General features: G+C 51.1%; 3 protein-coding genes across 3 annotated transcripts; 1 reads left to right on the plus strand and 2 right to left on the minus strand.

Annotated features, from left to right (window-relative positions):
• Positions 1–6,762: 6,762 nt before the first annotated feature.
• Positions 6,763–7,347, minus strand: LOC109787410 (uncharacterized). The gene has a single exon (XM_020345964.1). It carries the CDS (start codon positions 7,345–7,347, stop codon positions 6,763–6,765), a length of 585 nt encoding a protein of 194 aa, XP_020201553.1.
• Positions 7,348–9,726: 2,379 nt separating this feature from the next.
• On the plus strand, positions 9,727–15,380 carry LOC109787416 (LRR receptor-like serine/threonine-protein kinase GHR1). Its single transcript, XM_020345971.3, has 4 exons — positions 9,727–10,004; positions 10,411–11,703; positions 12,851–14,401; positions 14,539–15,380. Exons 2-4 carry the CDS (start codon positions 10,632–10,634, stop codon positions 15,120–15,122), a joined length of 3,207 nt encoding a protein of 1,068 aa, XP_020201560.1. The 5' UTR covers positions 9,727–10,004; positions 10,411–10,631; the 3' UTR covers positions 15,123–15,380.
• A 438-nt stretch (positions 15,381–15,818) lies between these two features.
• On the minus strand, positions 15,819–18,124 carry LOC109787417 (uncharacterized). Its single transcript, XM_020345972.4, has 4 exons — positions 17,840–18,124; positions 17,671–17,763; positions 16,534–16,922; positions 15,819–16,419 (listed from the first exon to the last, which is right to left on the minus strand). Exons 1-4 carry the CDS (start codon positions 18,083–18,085, stop codon positions 16,227–16,229), a joined length of 921 nt encoding a protein of 306 aa, XP_020201561.1. The 5' UTR covers positions 18,086–18,124; the 3' UTR covers positions 15,819–16,226.
• Positions 18,125–18,406: the final 282 nt, after the last annotated feature.

The raw sequence follows: 18,406 nt of genomic DNA on the forward strand, positions 1-18,406 counted from the left end.
ATGATCTGGCGATTCAGCATCAAACTCCTGTATCATTCCGGCCATGTATTCGGGCGGTGGTGGATTGTCGCCACCACGGCCACGATCAACGGGTCTAAGTATCCTGCTTAGATGCAACAGGGTGTAGTTTAGCAAGGGGTGGAGCAAGTGTAAGGAGTCATTCATGCTGAAATCTGAACAATGAGCAAAGGCGCAGTATGTACAATGCAGTAGTCATTGGAGACATACCGATACATATGTGGGGCCAATTGCATGTTGTTCATATGAGTTCAGAAAAGAGAAGCATCCAGACATACTAGGCGGCACGTATGCACGCGATGGAGGGATTCAACAACGGGGCATAGCAAAGGCTACATCAACGTCGAAGATAACCACTGGAGTGAGGGATTTGCAAGTGACGACACAGGGTGCCCTCGATATGAGGATCCTGCAGTCAGTGTCCATTATGAAGCAGAACTTGGCCCTCAATTCGAGAAAGGGTTAATACAAACCTCCGGGTGGATGTGATCACGAGATCCTAATGTTTAGTTAGCAAAAATCATTTAACCTGAATAGAAGATAGATCAGAGTCCCAGAGTATAGACGAGGAGTAAAAGATTCTAACACCACCCAATGGCGACGTGGGCCCGTAAGCCATACAGCCATGTTAGTCAAACAGTTTTTTCAAAAACTAGACTCAACTTCGGCCAAGAAGTTGGAAAGGGGGGTCCTACAGGCAGTCGGCTCTGATACCAACTTGTGACGCCCCCGATTTAACACTAATCATACACGCAAATGTGTACGATCAAGATCAGGGACTCACGGGAAGATATCACAACACAACTCTAGACACAAATAAAAATAATACAAGCTTTATATTACAAGCCAAGGGCCTCGAGGGCTCGAATACAAGCTCGATACAGAAACGTCAGCGAAAGCAACAATATCTGAGTACAGACATAAGGTTAGACAAGACTGCCTTAAGAAGGCAAGCACAAAAGCAACAACGATCGAAGAGGCAAGGCCTCCTGCCTGGGACCTCCTAACTACTCCTGGTCGTCGGCGGTCTCCAAGTAGCAGTATCCATCAGCGGTGGCATCTAGCTCCAAGGATCCACCATCTGGTTGCATCAACCGAAAAGAAGAAGGAAGGGGGAAAAGGGGGAGCAAAGCAACCGTGAGTACTCATCCAAAGTACTCGCAAGCATCAGATCTATACTAAGTATACATTGGTATCAAAGGAAGGGCTGTATCTGTGGACTGAACTGCAGAATGCCAGAATAGAGGGGAAGGCCTAGCCTATCAAAGACTAGCATCTTCAAGCAGCTCCAAGCATCTTGCAGCATGTAGAAGAGTAAAGAATAGCAGTTTATATTTAACAAGCATGTTGTAACATTAACGCTCAGAGATCCTTCCACGACTCCCTACGAGAAAGCAATCTCGGAGCCACATATCCATCACATGTCTCAAGTATCCATTTATAGTTATATAAGATCCGGATACAAGTCTGAACGTCCATTACCGTGGACACGGTATTCGAATATATCTCTTCCCTGCAGAGGTGCACCACGTTACCCAACATGCTCGATCACTCTGGCCGGACATACCTTTCTGGGGTCAATGCGCGGCCTCGGAAGATCAACACGTCGCAGCCCTACCTAGGCTCAGTAGAGAGGTCCCCGCCGGTCTACATCCTATCACTCCGGGGTCTGGGCCCATCGCCCGTTGCACTCCGGGTCGTTGTGTGCAGGGTGGATACCAGCACCACCCGTGTAGTGGATGGCACGATCCGACCGTGCCACAATGCTGAACTGGACATCTGACAAAGCTTCGGCTGATACCACGACGTCAAGGCCCATATCTATTCTTGCGTGGTGGTTAGTGCGTAAAGGCCAAAGGCCAACTCGGAACAAATACCCAAACCAGTTAGTGCATTGGGGGCTCGCGGAGACGAGCAGAGACTCACGATAATGTGACCCCGTCGCCCCGTCTCATGGACTTACGGCAAGGGCCCAGACTGCCCGGCCGTGCCACGTAGAAATCTCGCGGGTGCTCTACAGGCCCGCCCGACTTTCACATCAACTCGCGGGTACCCCTCAGGGCCGACCCGACTTCAACAATGGTCTCAAGTCGGGCGACAGAGGGGCGGCCGGCGTGGTCGGGCGCGGCGGGGCGCGCGCCCGCGGACGGACTGGGTCATGGCCGTCGAGCGACTAGGCGACAACGGGGTCGTGCGGGGCAGTAGCGCGGGAGCAGTGGCCGGGGTCCGGCCACGAGCGGCGGGGCTCAATGAGCAAAATCAGCAGCGGCAACATTAGCAAATAGCCACAGCAACTGGGCGCAGCAGCAGGCGGAGGCGGCAAGCAGCTGCAGAGCAGAGCGGGCGAGTGCGACACCGTCGGGAGCGACGGCGGGCGCGTGGCCGCGGGACAGAGGAGGGCCACGGCCAGCGATCACCGGGGGTGGCTAGGGAGCGTGCGTGCAAGCAACGAGTTCCTACGGCGTCGAGGAGCACGACTGAGGACTCGATCGAGCTGAAGGAAATATGCCCTAGAGGCAATAATAAAGTTATTATTTATTTCCTTATTTCATGATAAATGTTTATTATTCATGCTAGAATTGTATTAACCGGAAACATGATACATGTGTGAATACATAGACAAACAGAGTGTCACTAGTATGCCTCTACTTGACTAGCTCGTTGATCAAAGATGGTTATGTTTCCTAGCCATAGACATGAGTTGTCATTTGATCAACGGGATCACATCATTAGGAGAATGATGTGATTGACTTGACCCATTCCGTTAGCTTAGCACTCGATCGTTTAGTATGTTGCTATTGCTTTCTTCATGACTTATACATGTTCCTATGACTATGAGATTATGCAACTCCCGTTTACCGGAGGAACACTTTGTGTGCTACCAAACGTCACAACGTAACTGGGTGATTATAAAGGTGCTCTACAGGTGTCTCCAAAGGTACTTGTTGGGTTGGCGTATTTCGAGATTAGGATTTGTCACTCCGATTGTCGGAGAGGTATCTCTGGGCCCACTCAGTAATGCACATCACTATAAGCCTTGCAAGCATTGTAACTAATGAGTTAGTTGCGGGATTATGTATTACGGAACGAGTAAAGAGACTTGCCGGTAACGCGATTGAACTAGGTATCGAGATACCGACGATCGAATCTCGGGTAAGTAACATACCGATGACAAAGGGAACAACGTATGTTGTTATGCGGTCTGACCGATAAAGATCTTCGTAGAATATGCGGGAGCCAATATGAGCATCCAGGTTCCGCTATTGGTTATTGACCGAAAAGGTGTCTCGGTCATGTCTACATAGTTCTCGAACCCGTAGGGTCCGCACGTTTAATGTTACGATGACAGTTATATTATGAGTTTATATGTTTTGATGTACCGAAGGAGTTCAGAGTCCCGGATGAGATCAGAGACTTGACGAGGAGTCTCAAAATGGTCGAGACGTAAAGATCGATATATTGGACGACTATATTCGGACATCGGAAAGGTTCCGAGTGATTCGGGTATTTTTCTGAGTACCGGAGAGTTACGGGAATTCGTATTGGGCCTTAATGGGCCATACGGGAAAGGAAAGAAAGGCCCCAAAGGGTGGCCGCACCCCTCCCCATGGACTATTCCGAATTGGACTAGGGAGGGGGGGCGCCCCCTTCCTTCTTTCTCCTTCTCCCTCCCCTTCTCCTATTCCAACAAGGAAAGGAGGAGTCCTACTCCCGGTGGGAGTAGGACTCCCCCCCCTTGGCGCGCCCTCCTCCTTGGCCGGCGGCCTCCCCTTTGCTCCTTTATATACGGGGGCAGGGGGCACCCATAGACAATTGATCATTGATCTCTTAGCCGTGTGCGGTGCCCCCCTCCACCATATTACACCTCGATAATATCGTAGCGGTGCTTAGGCGAAGCCCTGCGTCGGTAGAACATCAACATTGTCACCACGCCGTCGTGCTGACGAAACTCTCCCTCAACACTCGGCTGGATCGGAGTTCGAGGGACGTCATCGAGCTGAACGTGTGCTGAACTCGGAGGTGCCGTGCGTTCGGTACTTGATCGGTCGGATCGTGAAGACGTACGACTACATCAACCGCGTTGTGTTAACGCTTCCGCTTTCGGTCTACGAGGGTACGTGGACAACACTCTCCCCTCTCGTTGCTATACATCACCATGATCTTGCATGTTCGTAGATTTTTTTTTGAAATTACTACGTTCCCCAACACGAGCTCAACGTCGACCGAAACAACGGCGATGAGCGGAGCGGCGAAGATGACCTACAACCATGGTGGCTAGCGGGGCTACGGGGACAAAAGGAGCAGGGAAGAGGGGGAAGACGTGCGGTGCTCACCGGGGAGGCGCACGATGGCCCGGTGGGGGGCTTAGTAGCCGCAGTGGGCGCCGGCGTTGAAGAAGACGACGGCGAGCCGAGGAAGAAGACGATCCGAGGCGGAGGCGTAGGCGGTCCCCAACGTCTTGGGGCTCGTCGATGAGGCGTAGTCGATGCCAGCGGAGCGAGGGGGCCTGGTGACGCAGCGTGGGGCGGACGGTGGCTACGGCGGTTACGCCTACGGCGGCGACATGGCGATGGAGGTGCTCGGTGCGGTGGAGGAAAAGGGGATCTGGGTGAGAGGGAGGAGGAGAGGGAGGCAGAGGGCGAGGTGAGTGGGGGGAGTGGGGACCGAGGAGGCGGGGAGCGACGTCCTTATCCCTCCCCGTCGGCGTGGCAGTGTGGGGAGGTGCACCCGGTTCGACGGGGACGAACGGGAGCGCCCCGGTCGGCTGTACAGGGAAAGGAGGCGACTGACGGAGTTAGGTGGGCTGGCTGGGTGGGAGTGGGCCGAGGCCCAGGGGAGCCAGTGGGTTTTCTATTCCCTTATTTCTTTGTTTTGTTTTGTTTTCTTTTTATGTTTATGTATTTTCTTTTAACAATAACCCATCTTGGTACAATGTGTGGCTGGTCTAAAAGAAAAAGCAGTATGCCATATACCTCACTGCCGCAAAAAGTTTAGGGAGTGTTTGGAATTAGTTTGGGATTTTCATAAATTAGAAAAGGATTTAAATGATGTATTGGTCACTGTTTTAATTAGGTTAAGGCATTTAACCACTTTATAAAAATGTTGGCTCACCTCCAATATTACTTATGAATTATTTTTCACCGCTTGTACTTTTTAGTTTCGACATTGAAAAACTTGAAAATTTGACTTTATTTTAAAATTGAATTTGAACCGGTTTCGAACCAACCTGAGCTTAACAACAGTAACCGCGATGACCTGGCACCATTAACAAGGGATTACTGTAGCTTAATTATCTGGGCGTCACATGGCCTCACCGGAATCCGCTATTTAAAGGCAGCCACACTCGGCTAACTCCACGCCACAACACAAGCCTCTCCCTATCCTCCTTCCTTGCACCACATCCGCCATGACTGCAGGTGGTGAAGCTCTGTGGGAGACCATTTCCACGGAGATGAAGCACGAGGGGGCTGCCCTTGCGGCCGCCTGGCAGAGCCGCAGTGCCAGGCGGATGGAGGCCAGCTTGCCGACCAGCTTGCCCGAGGTCTCGGACGACGAGGGTGACCCCACGATGGAGACGGGCTCCAATGACACCGCACCAGCGCCCTGCCTGTGCACGCCGGTTTCACCATGGAGCAGGCACATGCGCACTACAACGCCACCATGTCAACCTGCGCTGGCGCCTATGTCGTCGTTTCAACACGCGCGGGAGGAACAGTGGTACAACTTGTTCCTCCTGGAGCAGCACCGGCTGACGGGAGGGCCAGATCGACGGTGAGCGCGCGAGCGAGGATTTCGTGGCGGCCATGGCCACGGCGAACCCCAACTTCGTCACGGAGGGAGCATGCGATCTACGAGGCCGTCCATGCTCAAGCCGCCACTCGCGAGGAAGAGGCTGTCGCGGAGGCGCAACTCCAGGCAATCGTGGAGGAGAACAACGCCAGCTGCGCCTCCTACGTGCCGCCGACGAACTAAGTGCCGGACCGGTGGGATGACGACAGTGCGGGCGGCACCATTTCCATCGTGGACCTCGCGTCCATCGACGACGGACAGGTCGCAGACTCCTCTGAGTATGATAGGGCACGGGAGGGCAAGGCCTTGTGTCCCATGTGGGACGGTACGTCTCCCGTGTTCTATTTTTCCTCGCCGAAGGCCGCACCTTCACTTCACAGGTCTTATCGTCAGCGCTAATGAAGACGGCGGCGAATGGAGGAGGCGGTCCGAGAAAGGGGACAACAAGGGCTTGGACGCCGGCGGCCGCCATAGTTTTTTTTCTAAATGTAATGAAAACCTGCCACGTTTGTATGGATGTCGTCCGTTTATGTAAATTAGAGCAACTCCAATGGGGCGACCCATTTCGTCCACCGCCGTCCGTTTGGGTCGGCGGACACAAAAGGCAGCCCAACGCGCCGACCCAAACAGACGCGCGTCCGCTTTTCGTCCGCGGGCGACCCATTCTCGGCCCATTTTTAAGCCGAATTTGCGTCGGCGCGAACACGAGACGGACGCACGCGCGCTCGCCCTCTCCCCTCCCCGGGCCCGCTGGTCGGTGGCACATTGCCCTCTCCCCATCCAACAACGCACCCTAGCCCACCTCCTTCGTCGCCAATGCCGCCGGCCAGTTCAACATAGATAGTACCAAGGATCAACTGTTAAAAGAAAATATGAACTACTCGTCGGGGTGGCCGGATAATATAAGGATACATAGATACTTCATAGCATAGACTGTTTAAAAGAAAAGATCAACTACGCGTCATTTTCCGACACCGACTCGGTAATGTCCTCCTCCGACGTCTGAATGTACGCGTCAGCATACCGCTCGTCCTCGGAGTCCCAGGACGATGCTTCTCCTAGCTTCATGTTCAATTGAGCGGCCTGCTTCCGCGCAAGCTTGTCCTCCCGATAGGCGGCTCGCTCCGTCCTCCTCGCCTCGCTCTCCATCCTCCGTTGCTTGTAGAACTGGTGCTCGTTGACGATGTCCTGCGGGAAGCGTTCGCGCCACACCGCCATGGCTTCCACGTCCATCTCGGCGATGGCGAGGCGACGCTGCCGCCTCCGGTTGTCACGATGATCCTCGTTGGTGAAAAGCCAGGGGAGAGGCGCGAGATCCGGCGCCCGCTGGCTCGTCGACACGTCGGGAAAATTCATCTCCCGACGAGGCCGCCGAAGGCGCCACACTGCCGCGTCGTACGCGCGGGCCGCATCCTCTGTGGTGTCGAAGGTGCCGAGACTGAGGCGTTTTTTGCCAAACCAGATTTCGGAGGAGAAGGCGCTGGAGCGGCGCTCACGGACTCCACGAAAATCCGAAGCGCCCAGGCAGCGCATCGACATGGTGGCGCAGAGGCGGCGAGGCGAGTGAGAGGCGGCGAAGCGAGTGGGCGGCCGACAGAGTGTGGAGGGCCGAACGCGGCGCGCCAAAACCAGCGCGCGCTAGGCCGCTCAATTCCCCGCGCACGTGATCCTTTCCCGCGCACTGGAGCGCCAAAACCAGGGCGACGACATGACCGCTGGCATGATCTATGGCCGTGGGCCTTTTTCTAAAAATTGCACGCGGACATGAAATGGATCGGCGCGTTGGGCGTCCTGCCGACCCAAATCTAAAAGAGGCCGGAAGCCGGGCGGGCGGCTGACCCAAACAGACAAAAAGCAGAAATCGTTGTCCGTTTGGGTCGGCCCATTGAAGTTGCTCTTAGACCGAACTTCGTCCGATTAGTTCGAATGGTAGTTGAGATGTATGTGGGCAGCATTGGATGGCCGCCTCTCGCATCCGTGTCAATGAATGAATGCAGAAGAAAATATGCGGATCGCCGTTGAAGATGCCATGGCAAGATATGCTATGCAAGAAGTTTTTCTTTTGAAAGGATGGCGAGAAGAGTTGTTTCATTTTTTCTGTTACTCTTCGTTCATCAAAGGCCCGACGCGCGAAAGGGAAAAATAAGGGACACGGCGGCACGCATGCACTCTCGAAGGGATCTGGCGCGAGCACGAGCAGGGAGGGAAAACACCCCCGTCTGCTGTTCTGGGGCCGGACCCCGAGGCCATTAATCAAATCAAACCGAAACGGAGCTACCGCGGAGACCGGGATCTGCGGAGCGGGGCCGGGCCCACGGTGGAACGACCCTTTTGACGGTGTGCGTGCGGGGAGGCGGGGCAGTGAGCTGCACTTGAGCCGCGGGTTTGGGGTCCGCGAGGGAGAAAGAGAGAGGACCCGAGGCCGCTGGTTTTTGGCGGGTGCGGCTCCGGCGACACCGCGGGAAAGAAAAGGCCCGGATACCTTTTTGCTGCCGTTTCACGTTTTGAACCCCCACCCGCATCTTACCTACTCCTGCGAGTCGCGTCCAGGGTGCCTCTTCTACGCGTCAAAGCACCTTCAACTTCTGTACAAACATAATACTACTATATGGTAACCAGCACTATGATAAAAAATAATGATAATACACCAAGGAAGCATCCACAAATCTCAGCATTGCCGCATGCTTGAGCTATGTATAGGAAAATGGGTGCGGCCATCCAGGAGATAACCAGGAAATTTGACTTTTTGCTAGATTTTGCTAGGCATCCTTTTTAAGCTCAGATGTGCCAAAGCCACTCACGACACAAACATCGGCTATGTATGTATACAAGTCCTACTAATAGGCAGGTAATAACCTCTCTCTCCAATCAAAGCTATTGACAAATTTCACTCAGAGCATCAACAACAACCTACAATACGACACCAAAAATTGACAAATTTCACTTAGAGCATCAACAACAACCCTACATCTGAGAAGTATAAGGGGGTGTTTGGTTCCATGGACTTTTTTGTGTTGGGATTAAAAAAAGTCCCTAGCAAACCAAACAGGGTGGGACTTTTTTAAGACTTTTTGCTAAAAGTCCTTAGAAACACCTCCATGAGAGTCTTTTTCAAAAAGTCCTAGGGACTAGAAAAAGTTCTAGGACTATAGAACCAAACACCACCTAAGTCCCGATTTGGTCGGCCGAGCCGCCAACAAGTTTTGTCGAAGGTGAGGGCGGTGATGTCTGGCTCGTTGTACGTGCCCAGCCAATACCGTACGCCCTCGTGCGTGATCTCATCCGGGAAACGACGAGAGTCCCGCTGACGAACGTCGTGGAAGCCAATGGAGCTCCTCGGTCGGTGGCGGGCAGCATTGCGGAACCTCGCGGCAGAAGTTGAGGACGACCGAAGAGGAGAGACGACAGTGGAACTGCCGCTTGGAGGGCCGATGCGGGCTGCAGATTTCTTGGAGGCGGATACGACTGTGCCAACGACCGAAGAGAGGTAGGAGAGGGGGTGGATCTGCCGCATGGATGGTCGACGGCGGCGGATTCCTTGCAGGCGGGGGCATGGGCAATTGAATTTTGTGACGGCGAGAGAGGTGTGTGTGGGGGGGGGGGGGGAGGGGGAGGTGCTAGATCTGCGACAGCGAGTCGCGATGGGGCGGTGCGGTGGCTTGAGCCAGCGGATTTGGCGGCAACGCCTCGCGGGTGAGGGAAGAAAACGCGCGCGGGAAGGGGCGGTTTCTTGGGCAGCTGCCCTATTATAGGCCTGTTGAAGATGCTCCTATGAGGAGGCCAAAATATGACACATAAACACCCCCAAGGCCCCAACGCTCACGAAGTAAACCTCTTGTAAGGACCATAACGCAAAAGACACAATGAGGTGCCAGAAAAACAAAAATCTCAGCTCTTGGTTGCGCGGCCAAACACAGAGAAAAGACACCCCCATTCCCCACTGCCCCCTTGCCACTCCACTCTCCCCCTCCTCCGCCCCACTCTCCTCTTCCCTCTTCTCGGCAGCCGCTCTCCCACCCCCGGCTGCTAGGGTTAGGGTTCCGCATTTGCCCTCTCACCCACGGCTCCCGCTCAGCCCCACGGCATTGCGTTGCCTTGCCTTGCCTCCCCTGCAACCCAGCTCAGCCCAATCATCCCCGGAGGCGCCCTGCCTGCCGGTGCCGGCGCTTTGCTTCCGAGTTCTTGTCATTTGCGCGGTAAGGAGATGCATACGCAGCTGCTCCCAGTTGTTTTCTCCGCCGCTGCCCTGCATTTCGAGGATTGGTTTCTCACTTTCTTGGAGGGAACTGGGAGGGAGGGGTAATGACTTTCTGCTGCTTTTGAGCTGTGTTGTGTTCATGGCTGAAGCTCTGGTGGGTGGATGCGTTTTGCGTTTAGTGGGCGGGGCTCAGCACTTTTTAGTCCTCTTCTACCTGCATTATTGGAGGTTAAAAGCTGTGGGTTTTTATAACTGTCCTTGTGTTCTTTCTTTGGCAGTTAAGTGTTACACCTAGATTCTTTGTCTTCCTATTATTACTTGGATGCTCAAAGATTTGGCTCTTAAATTAGCGCACCGTGAAAGCAGGACCTGTGGTTAACTTGCCATTTCTGTGTCCATTTCAGGTTCCAAGGAGTTAATCTGTTGTTTCTTCTATGTGAGTGTGGGCTGCTGTCTAGTGCAGATCAAGCTGAAAGGGACAAGTGCTAGCTGTGTCTACTAGTACCTGTGTGATAGTAGGTACAGTCCCAAGCTCAGTCCATCTTTCGCCCCGGGAAATGCCTCAGGTGCTGCGTTCTTGAGGCCTGCTATCTTCCAGCCTTTCCCGTGAAGGAGCGTCAATACGATGGGGTTTGTTGGCAGATTTTTGTTTTTGCTCTTGCTGGTGGTCACCACCCCTGCCTTGGGCCAACTGCCGTCGCAAGACATCCTCGCGCTCCTGGCCTTCAAGAAGGGAATCACCCATGACCCTGCTGGTTTCGTCACGGACTCCTGGAATGACGAGTCAATTGACTTCAATGGCTGCCCGGCCTCCTGGAACGGCGTCGTGTGCAATGGCGCCAGCGTGGCTGGAGTTGTGCTTGACGGGCATCGGATCTCAGGTGTTGCCGATCTCTCCGTGTTTGCCAACCTGACCATGCTTGTCAAGCTCTCCATGGCCAATAACAATCTCTCCGGGAGCCTCCCTAGCAATGTGGCTAGTCTCAAGAGCTTGAAGTTCCTGGACATCTCCAACAACCGGTTCTCGGGTCCAATCCCTGATGATATTGGCAGTCTCCGGAGCCTGCAGAACATGTCGCTTGCCGGGAACAACTTCTCAGGTCCATTGCCTGACTCCATTGACGGGCTCGCGTCGCTTCAGTCGCTGGATGTGAGCGGCAATGCTCTGTCTGGCTCATTGCCGGCAGCTCTGAAAGGTCTTCGGAGCATGGTTGCTCTGAACCTCTCATATAATGCCTTCACAAAGGGCATTCCTGCTGGGCTTGGCCTCCTTGTGAACCTCCAGTCTGTGGATCTGTGCTGGAATCAATTGGATGGTGGTGTCGATTGGAAATTCTTGATTGAGTCAACTGTTACTCATGTTGACTTCAGTGGAAACTTGCTCACCAGCACCACCCCCAAAGAACTCAAGTTTCTCGCAGATATTTCAGAGACAGTTGTATATCTGAACCTTAGCAACAACAAGTTGACCGGGTCACTGATAGATGGAGTTGAGCTCTCAACTTTTGGGAGATTGAAGGTGCTTGATCTGAGTAGTAATGAGCTGTCTGGAGACCTCCCAGGATTCAATTATGTTTATGATCTTGAAGTTTTGCGCCTTGCAAACAATGGATTCACTGGGTTTGTACCTAGTGGACTTCTAAAGGGAGATTCTCTGGTGTTGAACCAACTGGACCTTAGTGCAAACAACCTGACAGGTATAAGCTCTAATTCAGAATTTATGCTTTTGATCCCCTCGCTATTTCATTTTATGCATGGCATGCAATGCTCATTCTGATTATATTGCAAGTTTGATCCATCTATTTACAGCTCTTTGGGTTTTTATCTCGCACCTGGTTTCTTTATTTATGTCAGCTGATTTTGTTATGACAAATATGATCTTAGCTGGTGATTACTGGAAACAAGTTGATCTCTCACTGGTCAGTGGTTGACTTAGTATGGTACCAGTTTGTCAATTCTATATTTCAAATTGTCTGTTCAGAATCACATTTCTATGTGCAAACGGATGTACATATTGCTGTCTACTGTGGCATTGCCTACAAACTAAATTGATTTTCTCCTTTGCAACTACTTGATTGAGGATTGCTCGCATGATAAAAGTTTGGGCGTGCAGAGTCAAGTTGTTAGCATAATAGGGAGTTGATGATATGGCATAACACTACAGATAATATGGAGAAGTTATGTTGAGTGAAATTAAGTATGCTATGCATTTCATGCATCGCACCAAACCTACTAGATTGCTGATAATTATGTGCATGTTTTTTGACATGATGAGAAGCAGGTTAGTTAGGATATATATCCTGAAAGAGAAGTGAATGGGGGATGACCCAACAAACCAAACGGTTTTGTTTAAATAAACTGCAATATGCATTTCTGTTGTCAGTACATATTGCATGAGAGTAGCATGTTCATGTGTACTGTTCCATTAGTAATCGTCTGCTGGGTTAATTTCCCATCAGATGCCATGCTTCATTCACCTTTCTTGGTAGATCATTTACCACTGTAAGGTAGAGTGGACTACAGCCCTATGCAGGACAGCGCTAGGCCATTTGTTGTTGGCTAGCCCTATGCAGTACAGAGCTATGCTATGGTTGTGTCGTACAGTTCCATTTCATAATTATGGCACTGTTATCTGATGCTTCACAGATGCGTCCGATGTAAAATTATCTTTCCTTTTCTCAGCATTAGAAAAATGTGGAAAATCCATGTGTAAATGCATGCATAATTATCTGCAGTTTTACTTTTGGAGCATGGCATTGTCCACGATGATAATCTGTCAGTATCTGCCCATCAGTTTCTAAGTGTTAGTTTTTTTTACTAACTGTAGTTCTCTGTGCTGTGCAGGACATATCAATATGATCACATCAACTACCTTGCAGATCCTTAATTTGTCCTCAAATGCTCTTTTTGGGGATCTACCATTGCTTGCTGGAAGCTGCACTGTGTTAGATCTATCAAATAACCAGTTCCGAGGAAATTTATCAGTTTTTACCAAATGGAGCAATGACTTGGAATATGTTGACCTCAGCCAGAACAATCTAACTGGGAGTATGCCTGATGTGAGCTCACAATTCCTTCGCCTAAACTACCTGAACCTTTCTCATAATTCTCTAGCTGATACCATACCTGAAGCTGTTGTTTTGTATCCCAAACTTACTGTCCTTGACCTCAGCTCCAATCAGTTTAGTGGTCCTATTCCTGCTAATCTACTCTCTTCCTCCATGCTGCATGAGCTCTACATCCAGGATAACATGCTTACTGGTGGCGTGTCGTTCCCAGGATCCTCGTCCAAAAATTTGAGTCTTGAAGTGCTTGATATTTCTGGAAACCATTTTAGTGGCAGCCTCCCTGATGATGTAGTCTCCTTGTCTGGCCTCCGTGTCCTTGACATATCCTCAAACAATTTCTCCGGAGCTTTACCAGCCACTGTCACTAAGCTTGCAGCACTTACCGCACTTGACATATCAACGAACCAGTTCACGGGACCACTGCCAGACGCACTTCCGGATACTCTTCAGTCCCTCAATGCCTCTTATAATGACCTATCTGGTGTCGTGCCTGTGAACTTGAGAAAGTTCCCAGAATCTTCTTTCCATCCTGGGAACTCGAGATTAGAGTATCCTGCTAGCTCATCTGGATCCGGCAATCCCCACTCTGGTTCAGCAGGTGGCAAATCACTCAGCACAGGTGCTAAAATAGGACTTGTAGCAGCTAGCATTGTTCTTCTTGTCATCCTTATCCTTATTGCTATTGTATGCCACTACAAGCGGATCTCACGGCAGTTCCCTAGCTCAGAGAAGGTCTCTGACAAGAACCTCCACAGGGCTACTAAAGACATTGAGAGCATGAAAAGAAAGGACAACAAAGGTAGTTCGGAGGTGTCGGCGGATGATCTTGGCGCTCCTCGAAAGGGCTCCACATCCGAAGCACCGAGCCAAGAAGAGAAGTTGTCAGGTGTGGGGGCATTTTCACCATCCAAGGGGAGCCGCTTCTCTTGGTCACCGGATTCTGGAGAGGCGTATGGACAGGAAGGCCTAGCACGGCTGGACGTCAGGTCACCTGACAGGTTAGCAGGGGAGCTGCACTTCCTGGATGAAACCATCACGCTCACACCGGAGGAGCTGTCAAGGGCGCCAGCTGAAGTGCTTGGGAGGAGCAGCCACGGAACTTCGTACAGGGCAACATTGGAGAATGGTGTATTCTTGACAGTGAAGTGGCTGAGAGAAGGTGTTGCGAGGCCCAAGAGAGAGTTCACCAAGGAGGCCAAGAAATTTGCAAACATCCGGCATCCCAATGTAGTTGGCTTGCGTGGATACTACTGGGGTCCAACACCACATGAGAAACTCATCCTGTCAGACTATGTTTCGCCCGGAAGTCTGGCTAGCTTTTTGTACGGTAATACTATAATGCTCTCAGTTCATTGATTTCCAATTTCTGCAGATGCATTAATAATAATCTGATAAAGAAACTCCTCATTCTATAAACTTATTGAGTCATTAATTCAACCTTCTTGTGTCTATGTTACTGAGCAGATCGGCCGGGGAGGAGAGGCCCTCCACTGACCTGGGCGCAGCGGCTCAAGATCGCGGTTGATGTGGCACGTGGCCTGAATTACCTCCATTTCGACCGTGCAATGCCTCATGGGAACCTCAAGGCCACCAACATCTTGCTGGACGGCCTTGACCTCAATGCCCGCATCGCCGACTACTGCCTGCACCGCCTGATGACCCAGGCCGGCGTCGTCGAGCAGATTGTCGACCTGGGGGCGCTGGGCTACCGTGCCCCGGAGCTGGCGGCATCCAAGAAGCCATCCCCCTCGTTCAAGTCTGACGTCTACGCCTTTGGTGTTGCGCTGCTGGAGCTCCTGACTGGCCGATGCGCGGGTGACGTCATCACGGGGTCTGAAGGCGGCGTCGACCTGACCGACTGGGTGCGGCTGCGGGTGGCGGAAGGCCAAGAATCGGAGTGCTTTGACCCGGCCATGGCTTCGGACTCGGAGAACCAGCAGGGGGTGAAGGGCATGAAGGAGGTGCTGGGCATTGCGTTGAGATGCATCCGACCGGTCTCCGAAAGGCCTGGGATCAAATCTGTGTACGAGGATCTTTCATCAATCTAGCTAGCCACCATCATTCTGTAGCTTTAGAGTTGGATGCTCATGTGCTGTTAGCTTGTGCCTCAAACACTGGTGTTTCTGTAGGTGTGTGGCATCAACTTGATGCCTGCAAGTTCAGATGGCAATGTCTCATTGGTTCCCAAGTGCCGCCGTGCTGTACTTACATTGTTTATTATGGAATCTGCTTTTGCAAGTAGATTAGCCAACTTTAGAGGAGTGCCCTCACCTGTCTTTTGAAATACGAAGTTCTTCTGTAGTTTACTCCTGTCAAGTGTACTGATCCGCACGTCACTTCTGTAGTTTCATATAGAGATTCATGCAGCAACCTGCACATTGATTTGACAGCAATGCTTATCAATTCTAGAAAGCTAAACAAGCAACGACACCATTTAAATTTCATTACTTTATTTCGTGGAAGAAAAGGCAAATTTCTTTTAGAAGGGGATGAATCTGTAGCCAACTTGTTCACTGAATTGGAGGGAAACCGTTTTCAAAAGAAGAAAGGCTCACGCCATAAGTAAGATTCAGTGAAAAACGTTACCCTCCAATCACAGCTGTCCATGCTTCATAATATCAACTAGTCAAGTCTACAAAATTCTTCTCCAAGTATTGCAGGTGCTCAGATTCATCACAAAAGCAAACCTCATTCGTAGACGAGGATACGAAATGGTAAGCACAAGACAAACCCCCAACACATCCTTTTCTCAGCCAAGCCTTCAGGGTGCATAAAATGAGTTGTATTCTAGTGTTACATAGAGACAACTGCAATATGACAATCCTATCACTTGGCTTTCTCTTACCTTCTCTTGCAGGTTCTAACAAGCACCACAAATGGCACAAAGACTACTAACCAAGGAAACAGTCAATAACTACCACACTACACCAAATACCAGCTCAACATAGTCATCTAGCCACTCCAAAACAAAAAGAAGCACTCCGTGTTCCTCTAATCCAGATCTTTGCTAGCATCCGCGCAAGCCTTCCCACGAATGCACCATTACAACGGCACACAGAGAGAAACCAAGAAATAGTAAAATGTTACTCTGCCACTCCAAATACCAGCTCAGCCTAGTCATATCTGTCATCTCAGTTCTACACAAAACCAATCTAGATCTTTCCCAGTATCACCAGAAGCCCTCCCATGAGGCCAGCAGCGGCACACACTTTTGCAACCTTCTTCACCTTCTCCATGTTCTCTACCTCCTCCACCTTCTCCATGCTCTCTACCTCCTCCACCTTCTCCGCCTCCTCCACCTCCTCTGCATGCTTCAGGATGGATATTTGCAATTCATGATACTCCCTTCCAAAATAGACACAAAGAGATATACATGTTTGGATCAACACGAGTTATCAAAACTAACAATAATAAACTGCTTCTTACGCCAATGAGAACAGATTGTTATAATCCCTTTACCTCAAAGCATTGATATAGTCATCTCCCTCCTTCCTTAACATTTTCATCTGTTCGTCAATCAAGCGACCTTTAGACTCATGAATGGCCCAATCTTTGTCATAGTCATCCTCCAATCTGCGGTATATTGCATTGATTCTGGCAGAATCCTCTCGGCCATCACGTATTTTGGCAAGAAGTTTCCTAAGGCCATCCAGTCTTACCCTAAACATAGCATTAGCAACCCTAGAGTCATGCAGAGCTTTCTTTATCATTTCCCTACGCTCCTTAATATTCTTTTCCATGTCGTCCAGTGGCTTCTTACTGTCCTTGAGATCCTTCAGTTTATCCAGCAACGACTTTGTACTGTCACTCATGGTACTTTGAACAGCAGTGCAGCGGTGTGGTTCACCCTGCATTTTAATCGACTTCAGTAAAAAAAAAGTAGATGATACACCAATGTCAAATGTAAACCATTCAAATCATGTTAACAAAAATAACACACTTAATCAATATCAACTTCATATTTCTGCATTTATAGGAAATCAGACAACTACATTTGGTTTAAAGTGATTCCTCAGGTGTAGGTATTTCGCTGGTTGGCCTTCGAAAGAAGGCTAAATACAAACGACAATATCCCGGGAACATGACGCGGGCAGTGTCCATTGCACTGTCGTCGAGCGAAACCGATCACATGGCGCTCTGGCTCTGCTGTAAATTATTGACACGACATGTTTGGAGAGTGCTCTCGCTGAATCATGCTGCCTCCAGTTGAAGCAAAATCACAGAGAATTCGTACGGCCCCATAGCTACACTGAAGGTACATATACTTGCCAACTGAAGTTGCTCCCTGAGCTATGCATTGAATCATGGAAGGCAAGAAATTCAAGGGTTTTCGACAGTCCAGTCCAGCGTGGGCATCAGGTTGCAGATAAAAGAAATGAAATCAAGGCAGTCTCGAACAAGCAAAGGAGGGACAGAGACAGGGCCTAGATCGACATATCTCCCAACCTCTAAATGTTGGGGGATAAAGCAAGCAAATAAAAATTTCCACCCCCAATTCCTTGTAACCTCTCCGAGCTCGGGAAAGTGACCAGCAATTTCGGTGGATTTGGGAGGTCGGAACTCTTTTCTTTTCTAGCTGACTATGCAGATCATTACCTTTGGAATTGGAGGAGCCCTCCTTGGAGTAACCTCCCTCAGAAGGGGAGGCGGCAGGGGGGCGTGGCACACGGCTGGGGGTCTGGCGGCGGCCTGGAGAGGGGAGCGAAGTTAGCGCGTCCAGTCGAGGCGAGGGCCCAAGGGAAATCAAGCAGTGAAACCATCTTACCTTGGAGTACGGCACGGGGAATAGAGCGCGCAGCATCGAAGATGGCGGCAGAACTGCGTGCCAGCGGAGCAGGGGGCGGAGGGCCGCGGCCATGATCGCCGCCGCGTGGAGGCGCCTGTCACGCCTGCACCTTCGGTACACAGTTCTGAAAATATGTTTGGTTGCCACCCTGACCAAATTTTGCCTGGAGACCTGCCGGAAGTGTGCTTGGTTGGAGGCCTGAAGCTTGCACTGCTTCCCTGACATGAGGACGCCACGGGATGGTTAGGGCATCTCCAACGCATAGAAACGCCGCTAAAGGTCTGGTCGAATTTCCGCAAACCGGACATCAACCTGGGGAGGTTTCTGGCGTTCGGACCTCCGCCACGTAGGCGTTCGATTGCCCGGCCCCAACCATAGTCCTCATTGTTCGTCTAGCTCTCTTTGGGCATTCATGCCGCACTCTCGCTCTAGTGTGGATGTGACTGAAGGGCGTGAATGGCAGTTAGACGCACGTGATTGGATGGACGGGCAGCACTGCTTTAATGTTCATGCGATGACCGAGAAGCCTACTCTGGCCATTGCGCT

This window comes from Aegilops tauschii, chromosome 2, assembly GCF_002575655.3.
Source record: "Aegilops tauschii subsp. strangulata cultivar AL8/78 chromosome 2, Aet v6.0, whole genome shotgun sequence".
Classification (NCBI taxonomy): domain Eukaryota; kingdom Viridiplantae; phylum Streptophyta; class Magnoliopsida; order Poales; family Poaceae; genus Aegilops; species Aegilops tauschii.

Excerpts from the sequence above, each read along its gene's own strand:
- LOC109787410 (XM_020345964.1), bottom strand. The coding sequence starts at position 7,347 with ATGTCGATGCGCTGCCTGGGCGCTTCGGATTTTCGTGGAGTCCGTGAG.
- LOC109787417 (XM_020345972.4), bottom strand. The coding sequence starts at position 18,085 with ATGTCAGGGAAGCAGTGCAAGCTTCAGGCCTCCAACCAAGCACACTTC. Across the intron at positions 17,764-17,839 it reads TCCCCGTGCCGTACTCCAAG|GCCGCCGCCAGACCCCCAGC; the intron begins GTAAGATGGTTT and ends TCCCCTCTCCAG. Across the intron at positions 16,420-16,533 it reads GACTATATCAATGCTTTGAG|GGAGTATCATGAATTGCAAA; the intron begins GTAAAGGGATTA and ends CTATTTTGGAAG.
- LOC109787416 (XM_020345971.3), top strand. The coding sequence starts at position 10,632 with ATGGGGTTTGTTGGCAGATTTTTGTTTTTGCTCTTGCTGGTGGTCACC. Across the intron at positions 11,704-12,850 it reads TAGTGCAAACAACCTGACAG|GACATATCAATATGATCACA; the intron begins GTATAAGCTCTA and ends TGTGCTGTGCAG. Across the intron at positions 14,402-14,538 it reads TCTGGCTAGCTTTTTGTACG|ATCGGCCGGGGAGGAGAGGC; the intron begins GTAATACTATAA and ends GTTACTGAGCAG.